The 20,850-nt window shown below is 34.1% G+C and overlaps 7 protein-coding genes across 22 annotated transcripts; 5 read left to right on the plus strand and 2 right to left on the minus strand.

Moving 5' to 3' along the window:
• The first annotated feature begins 1,561 nt into the window (after positions 1–1,561).
• Positions 1,562–2,952, plus strand: LOC144472426 (protein OPI10 homolog). The gene is made up of 3 exons (XM_078185505.1): positions 1,562–1,727; positions 2,006–2,135; positions 2,205–2,952. Exons 1-3 carry the CDS (start codon positions 1,626–1,628, stop codon positions 2,633–2,635), a joined length of 663 nt encoding a protein of 220 aa, XP_078041631.1. The 5' UTR covers positions 1,562–1,625; the 3' UTR covers positions 2,636–2,952.
• Positions 2,953–3,670: 718 nt separating this feature from the next.
• Positions 3,671–8,777, plus strand: LOC144472424 (leucine-rich repeat flightless-interacting protein 2). 11 transcript variants are annotated; one of them, XM_078185501.1, is made up of 9 exons: positions 4,008–4,149; positions 5,433–5,616; positions 6,101–6,227; positions 6,308–6,447; positions 6,520–6,783; positions 6,857–7,001; positions 7,088–7,213; positions 7,283–7,497; positions 7,585–8,769. In XM_078185501.1, exons 2-9 carry the CDS (start codon positions 5,533–5,535, stop codon positions 7,693–7,695), a joined length of 1,212 nt encoding a protein of 403 aa, XP_078041627.1. In that variant the 5' UTR covers positions 4,008–4,149; positions 5,433–5,532; the 3' UTR covers positions 7,696–8,769. The 11 variants fall into 11 exon arrangements, with proteins under 11 accessions (XP_078041619.1, XP_078041621.1, XP_078041627.1 ...); XM_078185495.1 differs by lacking the exon at positions 5,433–5,616 and having other exon boundaries at positions 3,693–4,149; positions 6,075–6,227; positions 7,585–8,771; XM_078185496.1 differs by having other exon boundaries at positions 7,088–7,497; positions 7,585–8,775.
• A 13-nt stretch (positions 8,778–8,790) lies between these two features.
• On the minus strand, positions 8,791–11,876 carry LOC144472423 (uncharacterized). Its single transcript, XM_078185492.1, has 3 exons — positions 11,808–11,876; positions 11,122–11,696; positions 8,791–11,027 (listed from the first exon to the last, which is right to left on the minus strand). The coding sequence occupies exons 2-3, from the start codon at positions 11,606–11,608 to the stop codon at positions 9,250–9,252; spliced, it is 2,265 nt and encodes a 754-aa protein (XP_078041618.1). The 5' UTR covers positions 11,609–11,696; positions 11,808–11,876; the 3' UTR covers positions 8,791–9,249.
• Positions 11,877–12,508: 632 nt separating this feature from the next.
• LOC144472664 (lipase 3) lies at positions 12,509–14,460 on the minus strand. The gene is made up of 7 exons (XM_078185957.1): positions 14,264–14,460; positions 13,926–14,124; positions 13,480–13,841; positions 13,259–13,417; positions 13,095–13,179; positions 12,884–13,026; positions 12,509–12,807 (listed from the first exon to the last, which is right to left on the minus strand). Exons 1-7 carry the CDS (start codon positions 14,402–14,404, stop codon positions 12,652–12,654), a joined length of 1,245 nt encoding a protein of 414 aa, XP_078042083.1. The 5' UTR covers positions 14,405–14,460; the 3' UTR covers positions 12,509–12,651.
• On the plus strand, positions 14,177–17,672 carry LOC144472662 (pancreatic triacylglycerol lipase). Of its 3 annotated transcripts, XM_078185956.1 has the most exons (11): positions 14,177–14,191; positions 14,266–14,387; positions 14,529–14,658; positions 14,764–14,781; positions 15,468–15,636; positions 15,702–16,051; positions 16,133–16,607; positions 16,680–16,931; positions 17,007–17,115; positions 17,260–17,466; positions 17,536–17,672. In XM_078185956.1, exons 5-11 carry the CDS (start codon positions 15,561–15,563, stop codon positions 17,618–17,620), a joined length of 1,554 nt encoding a protein of 517 aa, XP_078042082.1. In that variant the 5' UTR covers positions 14,177–14,191; positions 14,266–14,387; positions 14,529–14,658; positions 14,764–14,781; positions 15,468–15,560; the 3' UTR covers positions 17,621–17,672. The 3 variants fall into 3 exon arrangements, with proteins under 3 accessions (XP_078042082.1, XP_078042081.1, XP_078042080.1); XM_078185955.1 differs by having other exon boundaries at positions 14,529–14,781; XM_078185954.1 differs by lacking the exons at positions 14,177–14,191; positions 14,529–14,658; positions 14,764–14,781.
• A 273-nt stretch (positions 17,673–17,945) lies between these two features.
• On the plus strand, positions 17,946–20,170 carry Scox (Synthesis of cytochrome c oxidase). 4 transcript variants are annotated; one of them, XM_078188219.1, is made up of 5 exons: positions 17,946–18,076; positions 18,255–18,681; positions 18,755–18,960; positions 19,027–19,122; positions 20,078–20,170. In XM_078188219.1, exons 1-5 carry the CDS (start codon positions 17,984–17,986, stop codon positions 20,081–20,083), a joined length of 828 nt encoding a protein of 275 aa, XP_078044345.1. In that variant the 5' UTR covers positions 17,946–17,983; the 3' UTR covers positions 20,084–20,170. The 4 variants fall into 4 exon arrangements, with proteins under 4 accessions (XP_078044345.1, XP_078044346.1, XP_078044343.1 ...); XM_078188220.1 differs by lacking the exon at positions 20,078–20,170 and adding an exon at positions 19,358–19,491; XM_078188217.1 differs by lacking the exon at positions 20,078–20,170 and having other exon boundaries at positions 19,027–19,446.
• LOC144473878 (transcription initiation factor TFIID subunit 10) lies at positions 19,797–20,764 on the plus strand. The gene is made up of 4 exons (XM_078188221.1): positions 19,797–19,828; positions 20,094–20,228; positions 20,307–20,371; positions 20,445–20,764. The coding sequence occupies exons 1-4, from the start codon at positions 19,823–19,825 to the stop codon at positions 20,644–20,646; spliced, it is 408 nt and encodes a 135-aa protein (XP_078044347.1). The 5' UTR covers positions 19,797–19,822; the 3' UTR covers positions 20,647–20,764.
• Positions 20,765–20,850: the final 86 nt, after the last annotated feature.

Consider the following 20,850-nt stretch of genomic DNA (forward strand, 5'->3'; position numbering starts at 1 on the left):
GATCAGTTTCAAAGAAACGTTACAAATGAGACTTGAACGTCAGTTTACATCTTATATATGTATATGTGCATACTATACAGGTCATTCGCAAAATTTAGTAATCCTTTTTCTTCTTGCCTAATTAGTATGTCGATTTAGTTACACATTTTTCTTAGAAATGGAAGCTAATAAGTCATTTTCTTATTATCGCATTACGTATTTTCAACAGTTTCACTACGTCCTTTCTTGCAAATATTTTTTAGACGGTTTTCATAATAAATTAACAGAAACGGACGTACAAGACGAAAATGACTGACCATATATGTATATGTAGATAATACTCGTAAGAATTGTAAATTACACGACCAGTAAATTTTCGAAGACGCAGTTTTTGAAAATTTAAACATTCTATATTATCCTATTCCTGGCAGTAACAATGCATAGATTATTTGTATAAATATATATTACTTTCTCAAATATTTTGCATTCGTGATTATGACTTATTTAAAATATGCGATTACTCAACATATTCAGGTGACTGCGAGACTAATTCTGACGTATTTGCAAAACTATGTCGGACAGATGTTCTACCGATAACAGTATGTATTATAATATATATATCATGTATAATAATAATCATATAATAAATATGTATGATAATATAAATTGCTTTGAATAAATTTCTATATGTTATGAATAATATAAATGACAATACTTGTATTTTCTTACGAACACGTAAAGTTAAAGAACACGTAATACAAATAAATGTATTGCACCAAATATATAACAATTAGTAATATATTGGAAAAATCATCTCTTATAAACGCGTCTATAGTACCTATCGATACTGTGATTATATTTCTTTTATTTTTCGTTCTACAAACATATATATGTTATTGGTGTTTAGACAATACTGCAATTTCTTATCTTGGCGCCAATTAGCATAGCGACAGAACGCTGAAATTGCAAACCAAACAGTAGCGCATCTGTTGGCGACATTTCAAAGCTTTGTTCAACGTCCATACAGCGCCAATTAGCGTATTGGTAAAATACTGAAACTGGTACACAGAATTACCGACAAACGATTTCAACTAACAGTTTCAGTAATTCTCCACTGCTTCAATTTGCGCTGAACAGAGACCTAGCGTTTACAATGTAAACTTTACACTATCATGTCAAAATCACAGTGGATTTAAATATTCAAATCGTATATATAAATATTGTGTTAGTGCTTTAATTTTCAAATTGAAATGATGTTCGATACAAGCACGAAATATAATCGAAAATGTATCATTGTTATAAAGAATAAATTAAATGTAAATAATGCATTAATGGGTCCTACTCCTGCACACTTTTCATACCCCCCTAATCTGGCTCGCATATCCCCACCATTTTACTACATATCCAATCCGCAGCGGAACCTAGTAAATCGTAAGCACTAAGTGAATCGTCAATCAATTAGAGCAAAGAAAATTTCTGTATTGACCCTCGCTAAATGGATCGAGCTGCGGCCTGGTGGTACGCATGAGCAGGACCCATTACGGGTCTATCTACAGATCGAGTTTCTGTTCATATAATTTTCTACATCGTAGTAACGAATATCCGTCTCGCGGTGCGTAAATGTTTGAACGGTATCACATCGTTGCATGTGTACCGTGCATTTTCTAGCATTGTGCGATAACCAGAAGACAGTAGAATGCTCTAGATCGTACGCAAAAATGCTTGGCATAATTGTGTCTGGTCGACTAGTGAGTATTAGTTTATCTTATAATCAATTTAAAATTTATTTCTGCATGTGGTTTGTACAGTTTACAAATCTGTCAATTTCATGTGACCACGTTACTAACATATATAAACTACATTTTGTAACTCTGAGAAGTTAATCGCTTAGTTAACCTGTAGATGTAACTGGTCTATTGTTTGTGCTTTAGTTTCAACCATTTTCATCTATTCCTAAATTATACAATGCGTTAACTTATCATAACGAATCACGACTTGCTTGTCTTATTTATAAAATATCTTGTAGGTGCAGACGGACTTTCAACAAATAGGAGAAAACCAATTCTTAATAACTGTACCTGACGCGGATAACATAAATCATATTGTGGTATTCCTTACAGGTACTATAATTTTCCCTGATGGAACGGGTGGTGCAGGTATATCTTACAATTTAATGATTTGATAAAATATAAGAACATTTATTAATTAAAATTTCATCGATTTAGTGTATTTTAGTTGGCCGGATTCCAATGCTCCGCCAAATTGGCAATTCCTTGGATACATTTCCAATGCTAAACCATCAGCTATATTCAAAATATCAACGCTGAAAAGGAATCATGAGTTTGAGAACAGTAACCTAGGAATATTTGGAATTGGAAAAATCTCACATGTAGCGCAAATAGGTGTTTCGATAGAACCTTTAGGAGCTATAGAATTACAGGCAGCTACAGTGACTGCAGCTACATCAAATTCTTTCTTAGAATTTGTGCAGAAAATGCTAACCAGTTTCTTGAATTACGTATCAAGTTTCTCTGTGACTCAGGCACAAATGACACCGAATCCAACAGAGAACTTCGTACCACTTTCCACTATTCAAGGATGGTACGAAACTTTTGAAAGAAGATTACAACAAAATCCAAATTTCTGGAAGGCTTAGTCGCGGAAGCGTAATTAACTCTCATATAGATTATTTACGTTATATGTGACAACACAATGTTTCATGAAGTCATGTGCAGCTTAAAACAAAATATGATGTAACGGGCGTGCTCATTACATCCGTAAATTTTAATCTTTTTTTATATTTTCATTGATACACAATATATAGTAATAAGAAGAACAACCATAATGCTGTCGCGTACTTTAATGAGGGTACGGAGTTTATCACCTGAAAAATATGCTTTTAACGGTCATGTACTAAATTTTCTTTGTGTTCGAAAAAATTATCCTCCAAGTAATATATACACATAAATACGATTTGAAAGTCGGCTAGTTTTGTTAATGTATAACAGAAAAGTAATCGATTATTTGGAGAACGAATGAGATTAATCTACAAAAAATGATCATCACACAGAGCAACCGCGATGAGTATGACAATACATTTAGACGACTCTTTTTCTGAAACTAAATTTATTAAATTTCGCTGACTCGTTTTCCCACAATAAAGTTTACTTAATATGTACAGTAATGCGTCCTACTCCAGCACGTTTTCGTGGCTCTTCAAGCTGGCGCGCACAACCTTACCATTTTATTGCGCATCCAAACCACAGTGAATCGTCAGCCAATTAGAAGAAAGACAATTTTTATGTCGAAAATGTGCAGGAGTAAGTGATTTGTTTTTGGCCATGAAAATGACCTTGTCGTGTCGTGCAATTGCAATGCGGGTAAAGGTACCTTCGACTGTGCTCTTAAGAATAATGATAAGAATTCTAGATCTACGGAAAAGTCCATAGAGGTGGCATTACCTGTAAAGACGCTGCTTCTGAAATCAGTAAATACACTTTGACATAATTGTAGTAATTTGGGATGAATTTGTTATACTCATCGAAGTACTCGTCAAATGATTGATATTTATTCAAAGGCAAGCATATTTACAATGTACATTATTTGATTTGCTACGATCGCTATTCGCAAACGACAATGTTGTCGACAGACATGTACATAACAAAGAAACGTGATTACGTGGTCGGCGCACAGATGACGCTACCGATGTTTGGTAATTTGAGGCGCGGCGCAGATTGTACGCGTGCTTTTGCATTCGCATTTCGCATGCATCGCCGTTCCGGGGTGCAATTCTATTCGATCGAAAAATGTGTCTTCCGCTATATTTGAGCGCGACTCGGCGCACCGTTCTTGTAAGCGTTCGTTTCTGAAGGATTGTTTTTGAGGCGATTACGTTCCCGTTCCCGTTTCCGTTCCGGCCACTGTGTCACGTTCTCGCCTCACGTTTCACTAGATATCAAATTTATTCCATGTATTTTATGGACCGTGATCGACACTGAACCACATTGTTAATACCCTAGCCACGGATGGTCATCGTGCTTGAGCCGAACTCATCCGATTTCTCTGGTCCGATTGTATTTATAGTGTCATCTGGTTTATTTTCGCATTCGTGCAACTTCTTTGGAAAGAAGGATGCTGCTATCCGCTGGCTGACAGCGTTTCCGTGTATCCGTAAGTCTCATTTAATCAAGAACACGCAGCCACGAAATTATATACATACTGTGGAAAAAAGACTGACTATATATTGAAGTCTTCTTTGCATGTATGTATTTGGTTGTCATATGTAAATGCGCGAGCTCTCTCTCTCTCTCTCTCTCTTTCTACATATATTTATATATATATATATGTATGTATATATAAATATATATATACATCGTGTGTGTCCGTATGTGTGTGAACGTGCACCCGCGCACGGTCGTGCGCTATGTCCTATGCACGTACATGTGAAGCGTGTGTCTGTATATATGTGCGGGTACGCATATATGCATCGAGAGCAACATGTATAGCGTTTAACACATTATATTTCGGAATTTTCTATTCCCGTGTGTAGTTGCCGTTACACATGAAATCATTGGGAATCTTTTACGGCGTTTATTATCCATTTGATGCACAAAGTGCAAGCAAATACGTAATTAGAGAACTGTGTCGCAAAGGTATTATTCTTAGCGTGACAAACGTTGTAACGTTAGAACTGAAAGAACTGTTTTTGTCTGTGCTGAATTCAATTTACCTCTTAACCGAACCAAACCATCCTCGCGTGTGCCGCCGGGTATTGTCAACCCGACATACGCAGATAAGTACGGGCTTGACCAGTATTCGTCACACATACGCGCGCGCGCACATGTAGATATATCATATGTACATACATAGTAGATTACCGATTTAATTACAAATATTTTGAGTGTCGAATTAATATTATAAAAATCGACAACGTGCAAACAATTATTAACATATCCGTTTGCGAATGAACAGAAAATTGTATATTGGTTTGAAAAGAAACTCTAGTGTGCTCAAAAATTCATTACCCTGAGAGATATTGCTTCTTATCTGTAAGATAGGGAGTGTCCTCCTATACAATTACATTGTTCATAATGGTTTACCTTAACATTTATATAAAACACAACGATAACACCTACTGTGCATTTGTGAACTACTTGGTTGCGTAACATTGCCATTAATGTTTCAACTCGGTTAGCAGGTATTACTTTGATAGTAGAAAAGTTAATCCGTTTGCTAGAACATACCGAAATGGAAACAGTTGCAAGCTAAAGCTTTAGGATTTTATAGCATAAGGATTAACAAGTTTTCCTATTTTAACCTGAATGCTTTCTAAGTGTCATTATTATTTTCATTTACATAATATATCTAGTGGCATTGTTCATCACACGTACTTGTCATGCTTAAAAACATGCTCACAAATGTCTTGGTCTAGCATATGTCCCTTTGTCCTATAGTGTGGTGGTTTGTCTTCTTGTGCGGTGAAGGACTTGGATCTGTCTAGCACAAGTTGCTGGTATCAGAGTGAAAAGCATTTATTAAAGCTCAAAGAAAAGAATGGAGGCTGCTATAGCTGGACGTAGGCGGACCACTGCAAGGCATTCGGCAGAGGATCAAGCACTTGATCAGATAGCCAAGGAGGTATGGCCTGATTATTTTACAAGCAACAAAGTAGTAAACAAAAAATAAGATTACAACAAACAAAAATATATTATTTACAAGAAAATATTTTTTGTATAAGTATCATTTTGACAACATTGAATAAGTTGCTGTACGTATGCTTGACCTTGGTGCTTATGTGTATGCATGATTGTGTATAATTGGGGATCCATTATTTCTGCAACAACGAAAAGAGTTCTTGAAATTTTAATACATATATAGGCAATGTACATATCATTAACGTAACTAATATTTTATCTATTCATTACACTATAAAAAAAAAAAACGTAAGTATTCAAAGCTGATTAATCAAGCTTTGCACTTATATGTACACAAGCTTGAACAACTCAGACTTGGTAATATATTTATGAGAGCATTTGTATATCATTTGTTAATGTGTCAATAATAAATTGAATGTGAAAATATGTTTTTGGTAACAGGATGGATTTTCCATACATACTTTCAGGCAGAAGCTAGATTAGCTGCAAAGAGACATGCAAGAGCTGAAGCAAGAGAAATACGAATGCGTGAATTAGAAAGACTACAAAAAGAGGCAGAAGAGAATGCGGATAGAGTTTATGACATGTGTTCCGGTATGTGTTATAGAATATACTCGAATACATAATGTTGTTGTCAAAGAAAATTATATAGTTCTCTTTTTACTTTATTTCAGCCGACGTTAATAGGACAATGAGAGTAACTCCAGACTCTGTAAGGACGACGCGTCTCCTTACGAATTCCAACAATTTTCAATCCAGTCGTAGGTCTTCTGAGGACTCTTTAGAAGATGCAGGCTTAAGTAGAGATCTCAGGGTATGTAAAACGACCTCTACTTCATCAGTCGTGAGAACGATATTATAGATACATTTGTTATCTTTCTTGCAGTTAGAACTGAAGGAGTTTGAAGAGAAATTTAGAAAGGCTATGATAGCAAATGCTCAGTTAGACAATGAAAAGTCTTCTTATGCCTATCAAGTTGATTTATTGAAAGACAAGTTGGAAGAATTAGAGGAAACAGTTGCACAACTTCGTAGGGAACTTCGAGAGAAGAATCGAGAATCTGAACAGTTGAAAAGAATCAGTCAAAGATTGAAAGAAGATTTAGATATATGCCATGCACAATTAATAGAAAGAGATACGCTTATACAAGTTAGTATACATTAACATTATGTCGTGATTTTAGTTCTCGAATTTATCGATATCAAAAATCTAATAATTTTAGGAGAATGGTTTAGTTATTCTTGACGATGAAGAGAGTGATGAAAACGAAAATAACGATATTGAAAACGGTCCGCGTCCAAGACGAAGAGTACTAGTCAGTACAGAAGCAGCAGAGTTGTTGCAAAATGTTGGGAAAGGTTCATTAGGTGCGTTCAAATCATAATCAATGACCAACAAAACTCATTCGTGTTCGGACGAGAAAATAATATAATATCGTTTATGAATGTTGTAGATGTTCGACTGCGAAAATTCGCTTCTGAAAAAAAGGAATTACAAGACGAAATTCGGCATTTAAGATTGGAATTAGAGGAAACCAGGAATCGTATTAGGTCGGAGAAATCACCTGGTTCAGTATTAGGTAAGCGTTCACGTCGAGATGTGATATATTATTTTCTTTTAACATTGTGGCACTTGTTGCGGGTGACAGGTTGTCTATCAGATTCTGAGGACGTGCAACGAGAAGCAAATAAATTGCTAGCCGATTACAAGTTCAAGTTACAAAAAGCAGAGCAGGATATGTCGACTTTACAAGCCACTGTAGCCAGGCTAGAGAGTCAAGTAATACGTTACAAGTCAGCCGCAGAAGCATCAGAGAAGGCGGAAGACGAATTAAAAGTTGAAAAACGAAAACTTCAAAGAGAAGTCAGTATTAGCTTTTTGAGCCAACTTATGACTCATTCGGTTATCGGAAATAATTACTAAGTTATCCTTGTGGTTTTTTCTTTGCAGGTCAGAGAGACCCAAGGCCGCGTCGAAGAATTAGAGACTGCAAATTCACATTTACAAAGGCGACTAGATAAACTTAAAAATGCAAAATCGACTCTGTTGAAAGAGCTTTGACGGGCCGATTTCTTTGGATCTATACAATGAGTCTGCCATTTTCTTCTCTATTCTGCAAAACACGTGTGCCGATGTTGCCTCGACATAAATACTACTTAACACTTTGAATATAATTTATAGACAAGAAAGAAAAAAGGAACGTGGAATATGCATAGTAACGTTATATAATTTTAACTGATTTTCAAAGAAAATATTAAACAAGCACAAGACCATCAAATGTCCACCTAAAATGATGGTTGTGGTTGTATAATTTGTGTTACTTAAACTGCTGTGAAAAAAGTTGCTGTTTTGTATTCAACATGTTCTTTACGATACTAACCGTTATTCTGCATTTCTTAGTCGGAGTGGGCGGGTGGAGGGAGAGAAGAAGGGGGAAGGGGGATTAAAAGTCCTTTTCCATGCATTTTAAGCGTTGAATTTGTAAACAATTATGAAGTCGATTCGTAATTTGTACATTATGTGACGAAATACGCTGGCGTGTACATCATGTGATTAGAAATAATGTTCTCTATACTTTTATTTACATTATTTCCCATAAAAGACAACAAAGGAAAGGTAGATAAATAACGCTGAACAAAAGAATAACAGAATATATATGTTTCTAAGACACATAATAATTACAATTCAATGATGTACACGTCAGTGTAAAAATGGTAATTTTATGGATAAGTGTAATTTGTTTTTACATCGAATAATTTATAAATATATTTCTAAAGATGCGAGATATTTATAACTTCTATAAAGAAACACGTTATAGTTAAAACTAGACACGGAGCGGAAGTAAGCAACGACGTTGGTTCTTTTTATTTATTGGAACGGTGACCACTGAAATTCGATAAATCTTTTAATTTTATATCGTATTTGTTACATTCAAGATAAATCGGTATCAGAATTTTTCTATGCCATTTACAGAAAAAATTTCGAATATTTCTTACTGCTCTGATCGTATTGCCAGTAATTCAGTGTTCAAAAACTTTTCAAGAGGTTTCAAAAGGTATGGTCTGAAAAAACTCTTGGCTAAAAAGAAATGTTTATATGAGATTACTATGAAAAATTTATTGTAAGGCGATTTAATAAAATAACAGTGAAATAATTATTACAAAATCTATCGTGTTTTTTAACCAGTTGTTTCCTTAAGCATGACTGATTTCATTCAAATTCAATTTTCCCTGTAATCTTTTTATGAATATTTATTTCACTTATATGTTGTAGAAAACAATGTGAACGATTACATGCAATGTTTTGCTAAGAGTTTAGATATTAATAAGTACAGTATAAAACATATATTCTATAAATCTATAGTTTCATTGCACTATCCTATACAGGGTGTTAACGTCAAAAAACAGTACGAAAGGAGACATCGCATCGTTTTTTACTTAAAAAAGAAAAACAAAGCATTAACATGAACACCCTGTATAAAAAAAGTACCTGTGAAATACTGTCTCACGTATAATATCATTTTACATAAGAATATGTTGGCAATATATTCACTAGATTTACTTAGTGCAATCATAGAAGATATATATTTAGAAGTTCAAACTTGACATGTGCTTTTTAGTTATTTTTATTTGTCTTGTTTGTCCATTTAGGATCTTTGGGACTGGTTGGCGGTGTAGGAGATTTTAGTATAATCATAGGCTTGCAGACCGGAATCGGTGCTGCTTTCACTTCTGTAAATTTCCGTAATTTAGCTTTTTCATGTTTTTCTTTTAGCAATTTTTGTGTTTCTCCATGTTGCCGTTTCGCTTCCATTTCTTGTTCTCTCTTTTTCAGCTCCCCATCAAAATCATTTCGAACATTCGTTCTTTTATCAGTGTTTAATTTGAACACACTTTTCCTTTGATTGGCTTTCACAATTTCGTTATCGTTATTGGTACATTTGAATGGCTTCTTCTGCGTCTCATTATTCGCACTTTGCTTCCCCTTTTTTTGTTTTTGATCATTTATATTTACAATATTTGGTTGTTTATTCTCCTGATCAATAGGATTTTTTATTTGTTTCGTCATGTTCTTTTTGTTACAATTTTTCTCTTTAGACACAATATTTGTTACTAGTGGTTTAAAAGTTGGAACAGGATTCGCGTGAAACACGGGTACCTTTTTATCATTCTCCTGTATTTTTTTCACAAGTGCTTCTTTCTTTTTAGCCAAGCATTTGTCCCTTTCTGCAAAGCTAAAGGGACACGAGACTACTACGCGTTTCTTTGCCACAATTTCCTTAACAGAATTTGTTGACTTAGAAAATTTTGGTAAAGGTGTTGCATGGAATTCTGCTTTAAGTTTAATCGCTTCTTGCATTTGCAGATTCTTCAACTTCTCCTCTCTTTTTAATTGAAATTCTTTGTTACGTGCTTCAAAGCTAAATGGTAAAACACTCATCATTGGTTTCGCAGTATTATTTACGGCAATACTGGATGCATTAGTAGAGTGACAATTTGATACAAAACATTTATTTGTTTGTTCTTTACTTATTTTTCTGACAGTCGAGGCACTGAGAGAACGAGTGATTGGTACACTATCTTTCTGTGCTTCTTCTTTACCTACATGTTTAGTAATGTTTGAAGCACTTAAGGAATGACTCATTGATTTAATGTTTCCAGACATCTGTTCCTTGGTCTTTCTAACAGTTGAAACACTAATAGAACCATCCATGGATTGAGGTTTCTTATGAGTCTGCACTTTATTATTTTTTTTCAAAATCGTGTCACTTGTGGACTGAGTTATTGGTTTAACATTCGTTTGAGTCTGTTGTTTATCGTTTTTTCGAACCATAGACACACTAGAAGGACGACTCTTTGATACAGTGTTCTTATGAATCTTTTCATTATTGCATTGTTCAGGCAATTGTAAAACCATTGTGTGATGGGTATTTCTTGAATTACTAGTTAATTTAAATTCCTCTGTAACAGTATTCAGTTTTTTTGTAACTTTTTTTAATACAGATGGCCTTTTTAAAATATTAACCGGTACAGGATTTGCCTTAATTTGAAACTTCTTCATCTCTTCTATTTCCAAAGCTTCGCGTTCCGCTTGACTCAAGACATTTGTACGCCTCACTCTTTGTTTACATCTTAATGTAGGGGAAACTGGATCAGTCAATTTCAGTCGGGGCTGTTTTGATTTCATTAAAGGACCTAGCTTTAAATCCTTGTTGCTGGTAGTATGAAAGCGTTCAGGTGTTTGATTTTGGAATTTGGAAATGGCCTGTGCCATGCTCACAAATTGTCTCGAACATCTCTGGTACTTCATTAGACTTCGTCTGCGATATTGACATGTAAGAACCTTTCCTTGCGGTTGTTTAGTTTTAAATTTATCTGACTGTCTTCGTTGGGCTGAAAGAATTTTATGCAAACATAAAAGATTCATCAATTACTGAAACTACTACTATTTTGTTTCCTATGTTCATCAAAGTAATTTGTATATTACCTTTCTGCACAGGTTTATGAAGGATGTTGTTTCTCATTTCCTTTACACAGGTATTCTTTCTAATCTCTTTTCTTAAAGCTGCTGCTTTAAGCCTCGGTGGCACCACTGCTGTTTTAGTCTTTGACATTAACTCTGTCATAGGAATGTCCCATGTATAATAATGATCAGATTTCAATGGTTTCTTATCCTTTTTTACGTCATTATAGTTTGTCCCTGTTTGTTTTTTATTATTGTGCATTATGAAAAATGCTACGTTAGAGCGTGGACCATGTGTGGATTCTAAACTGTCATCGAAATTAGTCTCTGCATCTAATGGTTCCTCTATGTCTTCTTCCTTACATGGTAAGGATAAATCACATTTCAAATTCGGCTTCAAATCTATTCGTGCATTGTGTACTTCGTGCTCCACCTCAAAGTAACTGTCAGAGGATAATTGTGGGCTACTAGCAAAATCTGCCCATTGTGGTGCATAACAATTGTCCATCATATTAAAATATAATTAATATATAGAATAATTCTTTAGAAGAAAGTCACAGAAAATTATTGCAAACAATCTACATATAGTCGCGTTCAATCTGCAAGAAAGAATAAACTTCAATGAAACCGAAAACCTTGTTTCGTTTATACGTAACATATATCTGTTACCTATACAATATGACATTGTGTACGCAATAATTAAAACTTACATCGTTTTCACGAACCACTATTACCGTTATAACCACATAATTTCTCTATCTCTTCTATTTTCATTACAATTGTCTTGTTATATAAAATAATAGATCTGAATAAAATATTTTCTTCTCAGAAGGAGAAAAAGCTTAGCATCCGTTGTGGTATGTACGTTGAACTTGGTTGAACGAATTCAAGTTTGAAATTTCTTCAACATTGGTTTCATTGGTCTAGAAGAAAACGTATGCGCAGACGCTGGAAATTAAATTTCTATAGTTTTATAGGGATATTTTTAGGCTTACGTTCCTTATTTTAGAAGTATTTCCCCATGCGCATGCATACGAAAGTTACGTCTAAATTCACAGTACGTACATTACTACGCTTAAACCATGTATGTACATGCATGTAAGCATTCACATGCATTAACATACAACACTTCTATACGACTTTGGACCACAGCTTATTTAAGTAGTCGAAGATAAGTATAGAATTTGCTTTGCTTTGATTGGCTAACCATATAATCCTAAATAGGATTCACTGCGTATTGGATGCGCACTAAGATGGTGGGGATGCAAGCGCTTGCTTAGAAAGGATCGAAAATGTGCAAATTTTTACAGGATGTGAATAGCTAGTGCATAATTTGCAACCAACATGAATCAATGAAACTAGGATTTTTCGAAGAATAGTTTTAGGTTAACATAATTTATAAAAGTGAATGTAGAAGACAAAAATATATTTTTATTTTATTGTACAGCATTCTTTTAAGATTGCATATGAATTGACAAATGTATACTTAATAGTATAATAAATGATATGTATATAAACAAGTCGTCCTTCAAGTAAACGGTACATCCAGTTGGCTTACTTTTTTCTGTGAACTTCCATCCTGCTCAAAACTCTATTATATACTAATGTGTCGACATCCTTACCCCAAACAAAGTCTAAATGACTGAACTGTTTATGTGGTACCAGGTATTGTTGAGCATTAGGCAGTTCTTTGTATAATCTTCTTACGTCCTGCGAATAGGTTATAGAATTAGATTTGCAAAGTACTGCATATTTAACAGATTTACTATGATTATAAAAAACTAACCTTATCGCTAACTAGCTGATCGTCGCTACTATAGTATATATAAACAGGTATCTTGATGTTAGCGAGATTATACTTAAGAGGACGAGCGCGACCATATGCTTTTAAATTACCAAATAGACCATAATCGTATTGTGCAAAATTTCCTACAGAAACGATGGTTATAGTAATTATTGTAGTTATTGCAAAAGTATCTAATATTATAATTACTAACCAGAATTAACTAATTGTGCATAATGTACAAACTGTCTAGCAGATGCTCCAGCAGGATCATATTGAACAACTTCAGGTATAAGAGTCTACAAATTAAAATTTATAACAATATCGTCTTCCATACAATTGCAATATTTATATGTATTAGGGAAATGTTTTAGTCACCCTATTTAACTGTGTAAAGCTTGGTCCACCAATGAGGAATATTACACTGCTGCACAGTGGACTTGTAATTGCTTCTTCTTTACAAGCAACTCCTGCTACCTTTTGTATAAATTTGCTCGACGGTTGGAACTCGTACATGCCTATCATATTTGTGAGTTCCTAAAAATTATATATTTATTTACTTATTTATTTATTTATTTTTATTATTTAATGAATATTACCTCAAGAGCATCGACGAAGGGGGCCAACATCCGCATGAAAGGGTTTGACATATGGGACACGAACGATGCTGGGGCTAATGGGAATGCTGCTTCGATCTTTTCTTGATACTCTGGACGTTCACTTGCCATCACTAAAAATGCTGTGCCCCCTTGACTATGCCCTACGTACATGATTTTCTTTTGATTAGTTATTTTCAGTATATGATCAATCATTGCTGGTAGATCATATATCCCCATCTCATGCCAACTGAACGACCAATATTTTTTATCCTTAACAGTTAACCATTTATGTTTTCGGGAATACCTATTGCCGCGTACGTTACCCATCCACACATCATAGCCCCAATCTGCTAATAGATATCCTATGAACAATAACAATCCCATTTAATATTTGTTGCTGCTTATATTTAAATAAGTTGAAAGAATTCAATATTAGTCTGACATACCTAAAGATTTTTCAGGGGTTCCTATCACCCAGGTTGCGGAGCAGTCCAGAAGACCATGGATGAGAAGTACGGCAGGTTTATTGTTGGCTTTAGGACTCTTTCTGGATCCTACAATTCTATGCATTTGCAGAATGTATCCATCTGTAGTGGTAACTTCGTGAGTTTCTCCTTGGTATCCAAATTTTTCTCCACGTAAGGCCTGTAACATTATTATTAATTTGAAATTGCTTTCAGAAGTAAAACACCATTACTTAACAGTGAAACTTGTAAGTTTTTAATTATCAAAGTACTGATTTGTATAATCTGTGTCTGACCTAATTGTAGAAAATTTGACTTACAGGGGATGGAGCATCTTTAAGAGGAACAAGACCCAAATTCTCATTGCTAAAGTCTACATCGTTAATCGAGTCGTACTCTGATATAGGAATCCCCAATACCACTGGTACAGCATAGCAAAAGAAGGTGAATAGTAGCAACATTGTTATGGAGTGATGCTTCAGACTGATCACTGATACTTCCTTAGCGCCAACCTTATATAAAGCATCTTCATTCGAAATACAGATTCGTGTATCAATTATCAATTATGTTCTTATCGTTGATTAGGTGACAAATTGCCATTTGCGAGGGGAGACAGCGAGTTGATTGTCGATCCATTATCTCGAGAACACCTGCGACATATCTTGATCTGTCACGTAGTTTTCAAATTTTTAAATGTCGGTAGACACCTGTACAAGTATGATATTTAATTGAGTATATTAAACAAATTTTCAAGATTTAGGTTTTTTAAATTCTAATGTTCATACATGCCTGTTTAATGAAATATTTATCTTTTTCTCAGATATTTACAATCATGCAGGTATGTATTACAAAAATCGCTGAAAAAATTCATTATTAATACGATATTGGCAATAAATTTTTTTTGCTATTGTGAATGCGTTAATAGAGCCAACTGAAATGACCAAAGTGAAAGCAACAAGTCTGCTTTGTGGATTCAACAAGCCCTTGTTTGCTCTTGTGAGACATCCTAAATGTTACATCATATTGGTTGGTGTAAAAGGGGGACATAGCATAATCGTTGGTGACTGGGCGAAAGTCTTGCAGTTAATGCATGTGCATTTCGTTCAGTCAGTCGTAACTGTGCCGGTCAAACTTTACCCTTTTTTCAACGGATATTGCTTAATAATACTTCTAATTTATTTATTCAAGTATTTTGGAATAGAAACCTCATTGTTCTTATCTTCGTTTAGAATAAACTTACTTAAGAAGAGCACTTTGAATAAAATTATTTGTGTATATTTATATATATTAAGTTTGATTCGTTTAATGTTGTATTATATTAATGTTTGAACTGTTTTGATTAAATTGTTCAAAATAGTCTTGACCGAATTGTTTATTTAAGTCAATTATAAATGTTCATTTGAATGATAAAATGGCTGTTCCAAATACGTGAAAGGTCGATTGCGAAAAGGATTAGTTCCTGTATTTTGTAATCGTGAAAAAGGAAGACTGCCTAAAGAAACGAGTTATAAATGTTTGTTTCAGAGGAAGTAGAAAAGAACGTTCGATGAAAAAAACAAGGAAACGAAAACTGTGACAGAACTAAAATTTTAATATCAAGGAAAGGTCAATAAAAAGATGCAATTTGTTTCCTGGAAAAGTTTTATTCTTTTTCTATTAGTCATCATATTGTTCATAGATGCTAAACGTACAGGTATGTTGAGATCAGAATTTTCAATTATTTTAATCAAGTTTCTGATGTTTCTCTTTTGTTTTTAGCAAAACATTTAACTATGAAAAGCAGTATGATGTTGCATAAAAGAAGAGTGATACGAACCGATTTGAAACCAAAAATTTGCTTTGATTTAGTAGGCTGCTTTACTAATCCACCTACTCACTTGGCATTAAAGCGAGCTCCACAACATCCGAGCATAATTCAGACCAGATTCTTACTGTACACTCGTGATAAACAGGATTTGCCTGACAGTATTCAGTACGGCGATGATTTTAAGTCTATTTTGCAATCAAAATATGATGCAAAGAAGTCTTTGAATGTCATCATACATGGCTATAAAGGAAGCGGTAGCGATGTCGGTGCCATTCTTCTTGTGAAAGGCCTTTTGGATATGGTAATTTAACATTGAAACGGAAAAAAATTGAATTTAGGTGGGAATCTTCCATATTCTGTTGTATCATAAATTTTCTTCCAGAAAGACATAAATATTCTGGTACTGGATTGGACAAGAGGCGCGGCGACAACGTATTCAGCAGCTGTGGCAAACACCGAACTAGTAGGTCGTCAATTAGGTTTGGTTCTTCTGGATGTAATTAGTCTTGGCACTCCTCCCGAAAATATTCATGTGATCGGCTTTAGTCTTGGCGCTCATATTGCTGGTTGCGCCTCGGAGATTGTCAAAAAAAGGAATCATCTTTTGGGGCGTATAACTGGTTTAGATCCAGCATCTCCATTCTTCAGGAACCACTTGTTCAGAGAAAAATCGAGAAAACTGGATGCAACTGATGCTCGACTTGTAGACATAATTCATACGGACGGATCAGAGGACTTTACGGATGGGTTTGGGCTCTTAAAACCCCTTGGTCATATCGACTTCTTTCCAAATGGTGGCAGAGAACAGCCTGGCTGTAGCGATGTGAAAAACTCCGTCGTCGTTAGCCACATGAATGGTACAGTCCTCTTTCCTTCGGCGCGATTAAGAAATTTATCTGTCTATTAATAACTATTGATAACTACTTTAGAGGATGGCTTAACTAGGGAGATTGCCTGTAGCCATCTGAGAGCTTGGGCTCTCTTCCTGGAAAGTGTTCAAATGGCTAATGAAACGTGCAAGTTCAATGCCTGGCCATGTCCTCAAGGAACAAAGTCTTATATAAGTGGGCTATGTTTTCCCATGGAGTCAACATTATGGACTCAAGAAATGGGTTATAAAGCTGATCAAGGCGCTTTGGGCATCTATTATTTACCAACTCGGGAGGAGAAACCATTTTGTGGTATGAATTGAAAAACACATTGGACATATAATAATTGTAAATACAATTGTAGAGCTTTCCATTTATTTTTGCCAGGGGAGCCATACAGAGCGTCGGTCACAATATCCGAAGACACTGCAAGAACAGCGGGAATAATACTCGTAAAAATTGAACAATATAATACGACGTTCAAGATTGAATGCCCGTAAGGAATGTATTGATAAGAGATATCTTAATCGATGGTCTATCTATCAATTATACATACATTACATGATTTGCATAAAACAATCACATCAATCTTTCATCTTATTTTGGAATGTAAACATTTTTGTCAAAATATTTGTTCAAGATTACTAAACCGGAAGAATAAACGACTGACATTCTATAGTATCGCTGCCATGAGATATCAATCACATCCCGATAATCAGTCAATGATAGTGGCACAGGTTTGGTATCAGAGTTTTTTAGATGAAGCAGAAGACAATTTGAATAAGAATTATTATCCGGGTAATTTATTGATAAATAAATTTACCCTAGAAGATAGAAAAGGAAACAGGTATGTCTAAATAATCGAATTTATTTTTTGATAATTTCTCAATTTATTTTCTATTTTAATGACTTCCAGATGGGAGTATTGCAAGCGAAATGCTGTAATGAATTCGCAAGAAAAATTGATAGTCCTGCGACTCGAGGAATGCAATATTTTATAAACAAACTATCACTTGTAATCCGTAAGGAAATCAATAAAGTTCATTATTATCAGCAAAATTTATAAGCATTACTATAATCATGAATTACTTTAATAATATCTATTTTCACGATACAAGTGAATGCTAAGTAAATAGAGATCATTAAAGAAAATAAATGGTCAGCGATAAATTCTTGATAATATCTTTTATTACTACAAACTTTTAATATATAATAGATTGTAGGTTGAAAACAATTTTCTATAATGCATCACGTTAAAAAAATTTCTAGATATGAGCGTGGAATTTTTTAAATTACGCGCGCCAGTGTTATACACGTGTTTCCGTTATTTATCTCATTGACTCATCATCGCACATAACCTCTAAATGGTTGTTAAATGTCCCGGCGAAACAATGTCAAATTTAATTAATCAATCGATCTCGCTGTTTAACAGATGTACGAATCAAATTCTTCGAAACGTAAGCACTATTAAAAATGATGTATCCTGAAGTGTAAAGAAATACGGACGATTTATACACGGTTTGATTGATACAAGTAGTAGTATTTTCATAACTGTGTACTCAAATATTTCTTTCGCATTGTTTCCTTAATTTCCTTGTTAATCGTTAAATAAATATTGTTCGGTTCTGTTTTTAGAAGTGCTTGCACCATGCGTATACATATAAACAGAATTATTTACATATTCGATGTATAAATACGTGGAAAAATTCATATCAGAAAATGGACCTCAGATCGTTACCAAAGAAGGAAAAACGTATTTTTCAAATCAAGAGCCCTATTACAGTGAAAAGCGCAACAATCACGAGTATACTTGGAGGAGCATTTATATTGTATATATATTATTTGAAGCAGCAGAAAGATCTTTTATTGGAAAAAGAAAGGAGACGTGAAATAGGAAAAGCTGCAATAGGAGGAAAATTCGAACTGATTGATTCCAATGGGAAATTAGTTAGATCGGATGATTTCTTAGGAAAATGGGTCATGATATATTTTGGATTTACGCATTGTCCAGACATATGTCCTGATGAACTTGAGAAACTAACAGCAGTTGTCAATCTTCTTGGTATGCCTTTAACACTAGGAAATATTAATAGTTGTAATACATTTTATGTTCTTATTGTTGCATCATGTTCCAGAAAAAGAATACAGTACAACAGTGCAACCAATATTTATCTCTGTAGACCCAGATAGGGATACACCAGAGGTGGTAGGGAAATACATCAAAGAGTTTTCTGATAAATTTGTTGCCCTGACTGGCTCCAAAGAACAGGTTGCTGAAGTGTGTAAAGCTTATAGAGTATACTATAGTAGTGGGCCCAAGGACAAAGATTCAGATTACATTGTTAGTAATATAATATTACTTGGTAATTTTAGTGTAAAATATTAATACCAATGTTTTTTTTATTAGGTTGACCATACAATTATCATGTACTTGGTGGATCCAGAAGGTTTATTTGTGGATTATTATGGTCTATCACATACAGTAGAACAAATTGCTCAGAGTGTACGTTTAAACACGTTAAAATATGAGAAAGTTCAGAGCAATTCATTGCTTCCATCTTTGTCATTAAAAAAGACTTTACAGTTGTCGTAACATAATTTTGTTAGATGCATTTCTGTATGAACAAAGAATTTTTACATTGCATTTTAAATGAATATTAATTGCACTTCACGAGACTGTAAATTTTTATTAATTGTTTGTTGATACGTTTGCATTATGTAATAAGTTAATATTACAGTGATGGCTTATAAATGAAGTATTACACATTATTGATAATTAGAGTGTACGAAATTACATGCAAAATATAATAAACTACGGGAAGGTGATAGACACATTTCCCTTTGAACATGGAGAGCCTTAGAGTATATATAGATACATCTCCTAATGCATTCCCTAGCGAAAGATGCATGCATACATATTGAGAGGTTATAATTGCACATATATATATATATATATACACGTATTCTTTATATTCTTTTACGCTTCTTTTATTCTTTGAGCTGGCGCGCACATTTCCACCATTTTACTGCACATCCAATCCGCAGTGGATCCTGTCTTAGCTGTGAATCGTCAGCTAATCGGAGCAAAGAAAATTTCTATATCAGCCCTTGCTAAAGGGTCAAGCTGCGGCTTTGAGGTGTGCAAGAGTAGGTTCACTATATAACAGTTATGTATGCAAATGTTTGAATTTCATTGATGCTACATGCTCGTTAGTATAGTGCGCATTCGTTTCACAGTTACATTGTTTGTGATTTCATTAATGAACGTTATGCTGATTCTAATATCATTTGATTAAAGGAATCAATATTGCATTCGAAAGAAACATTTTACGTAGTTATTACATTTACTTAAAGTTTTCGTTTCTTGCATATTTATTTATTTATTATTTTGGAGGTTAGAATTAAAAGTTTAAGAACGAACAGATAAATACGTAATTTGTAATACTCTTCTTCTTTAGATTTGAAATATTACAGAAGGAAGTATTTATTAAAATGGCAGAAGATTTTGGAAGAGAAACCCCACCAATGTACAGTGGAAATGAGGAATCAAAAACAGCTGGACAGCCCCTTTCTGATTTTTTATTACAGCTTGAAGATTATACTCCAACGGTAATAAAAAAGATAATTCGATGTAATATTCGTTACTTTGAAGTAGAAATTGCAGTGGTTGATAAATGTCTTTTTTAGGTACCAGATGCAATCAGTGAACATTATTTACACACAGCTGGCTTCAATACCACAGACCCTAGAATGTAATACAGAACTCATAAATATTGGAATTTAATACTTAAATTACTTTTGTAAAAATATTTTTGTTAATTATAGAGTAAGGCTGGTTTCCTTGGCAGCACAGAAATTCATATCAGAAATAGCAAATGATGCTCTACAACATTGCAAGACTCGTGGGGCTAATCAAACCACTAAAACAAAAGGAAAAGATCGACGTTATACACTGACTATGGAGGATCTCACTCCAGCAGTTGCAGAATATGGCATAATAGTCAAGAAACCGCATTATTTTGTCTGATTTTATTACAAATATATTACATTTATGTCAGAAACCTGTCTTTATAGTCTTTCTTATCAATGAACAGGAAAGTACCTTTGTTTCAATAAAAGAGAAATTGTTGTGATGTGATATAAAACTATGTATTTAGGAGGTCATTTCTTTTAGATTGATTTTCAATTTTAAGACGTCTAGTAGTTAAGGCTACTAACCAATAACAAATGC

The sequence above is a fragment of the Augochlora pura genome, chromosome 7 (genome assembly GCF_028453695.1).
Source record: "Augochlora pura isolate Apur16 chromosome 7, APUR_v2.2.1, whole genome shotgun sequence".
Lineage (NCBI taxonomy): Eukaryota > Metazoa > Arthropoda > Insecta > Hymenoptera > Halictidae > Augochlora > Augochlora pura.

Bases quoted from the DNA above. Each gene is read 5' to 3' on its own strand.
- LOC144472426 (XM_078185505.1), top strand. From the start codon at position 1,626: ATGTGTACCGTGCATTTTCTAGCATTGTGCGATAACCAGAAGACAGTA. The intron at 1,728-2,005 runs GTGAGTATTAGT...AATATCTTGTAG, and splicing joins TAATTGTGTCTGGTCGACTA to GTGCAGACGGACTTTCAACA. The intron at 2,136-2,204 runs GTATATCTTACA...TCATCGATTTAG, and splicing joins TGATGGAACGGGTGGTGCAG to TGTATTTTAGTTGGCCGGAT.
- LOC144472424 (XM_078185493.1), top strand. From the start codon at position 4,005: ATGGTCATCGTGCTTGAGCCGAACTCATCCGATTTCTCTGGTCCGATT. The intron at 7,002-7,087 runs GTGCGTTCAAAT...TGAATGTTGTAG, and splicing joins TGTTGGGAAAGGTTCATTAG to ATGTTCGACTGCGAAAATTC. The intron at 7,498-7,584 runs GTCAGTATTAGC...TTTTCTTTGCAG, and splicing joins AACGAAAACTTCAAAGAGAA to GTCAGAGAGACCCAAGGCCG.
- LOC144473878 (XM_078188221.1), top strand. The intron at 20,229-20,306 runs GTAATAAAAAAG...TGTCTTTTTTAG, and splicing joins TTGAAGATTATACTCCAACG to GTACCAGATGCAATCAGTGA. The intron at 20,372-20,444 runs GTAATACAGAAC...TGTTAATTATAG, and splicing joins AATACCACAGACCCTAGAAT to AGTAAGGCTGGTTTCCTTGG.
- Scox (XM_078188217.1), top strand. From the start codon at position 17,984: ATGGTTGTTAAATGTCCCGGCGAAACAATGTCAAATTTAATTAATCAA. The intron at 18,682-18,754 runs GTATGCCTTTAA...ATCATGTTCCAG, and splicing joins AGCAGTTGTCAATCTTCTTG to AAAAAGAATACAGTACAACA. The intron at 18,961-19,026 runs GTTAGTAATATA...TTTTTTTATTAG, and splicing joins ACAAAGATTCAGATTACATT to GTTGACCATACAATTATCAT.
- LOC144472664 (XM_078185957.1), bottom strand. From the start codon at position 14,404: ATGTTGCTACTATTCACCTTCTTTTGCTATGCTGTACCAGTGGTATTG. The intron at 13,842-13,925 runs GTATGTCAGACT...TATTGTTCATAG, and splicing joins AACCCCTGAAAAATCTTTAG to GATATCTATTAGCAGATTGG. The intron at 13,027-13,094 runs GTTAGTAATTAT...TCGTTTCTGTAG, and splicing joins TGCACAATTAGTTAATTCTG to GAAATTTTGCACAATACGAT.
- LOC144472662 (XM_078185955.1), top strand. From the start codon at position 15,561: ATGCAATTTGTTTCCTGGAAAAGTTTTATTCTTTTTCTATTAGTCATC. The intron at 16,052-16,132 runs GTAATTTAACAT...ATTTTCTTCCAG, and splicing joins TGAAAGGCCTTTTGGATATG to AAAGACATAAATATTCTGGT. The intron at 17,116-17,259 runs GTAAGGAATGTA...TATTTGTTCAAG, and splicing joins ACGTTCAAGATTGAATGCCC to ATTACTAAACCGGAAGAATA.
- LOC144472423 (XM_078185492.1), bottom strand. From the start codon at position 11,608: ATGATGGACAATTGTTATGCACCACAATGGGCAGATTTTGCTAGTAGC. The intron at 11,028-11,121 runs GTAATATACAAA...AAATTCTTTCAG, and splicing joins TCATAAACCTGTGCAGAAAG to CCCAACGAAGACAGTCAGAT.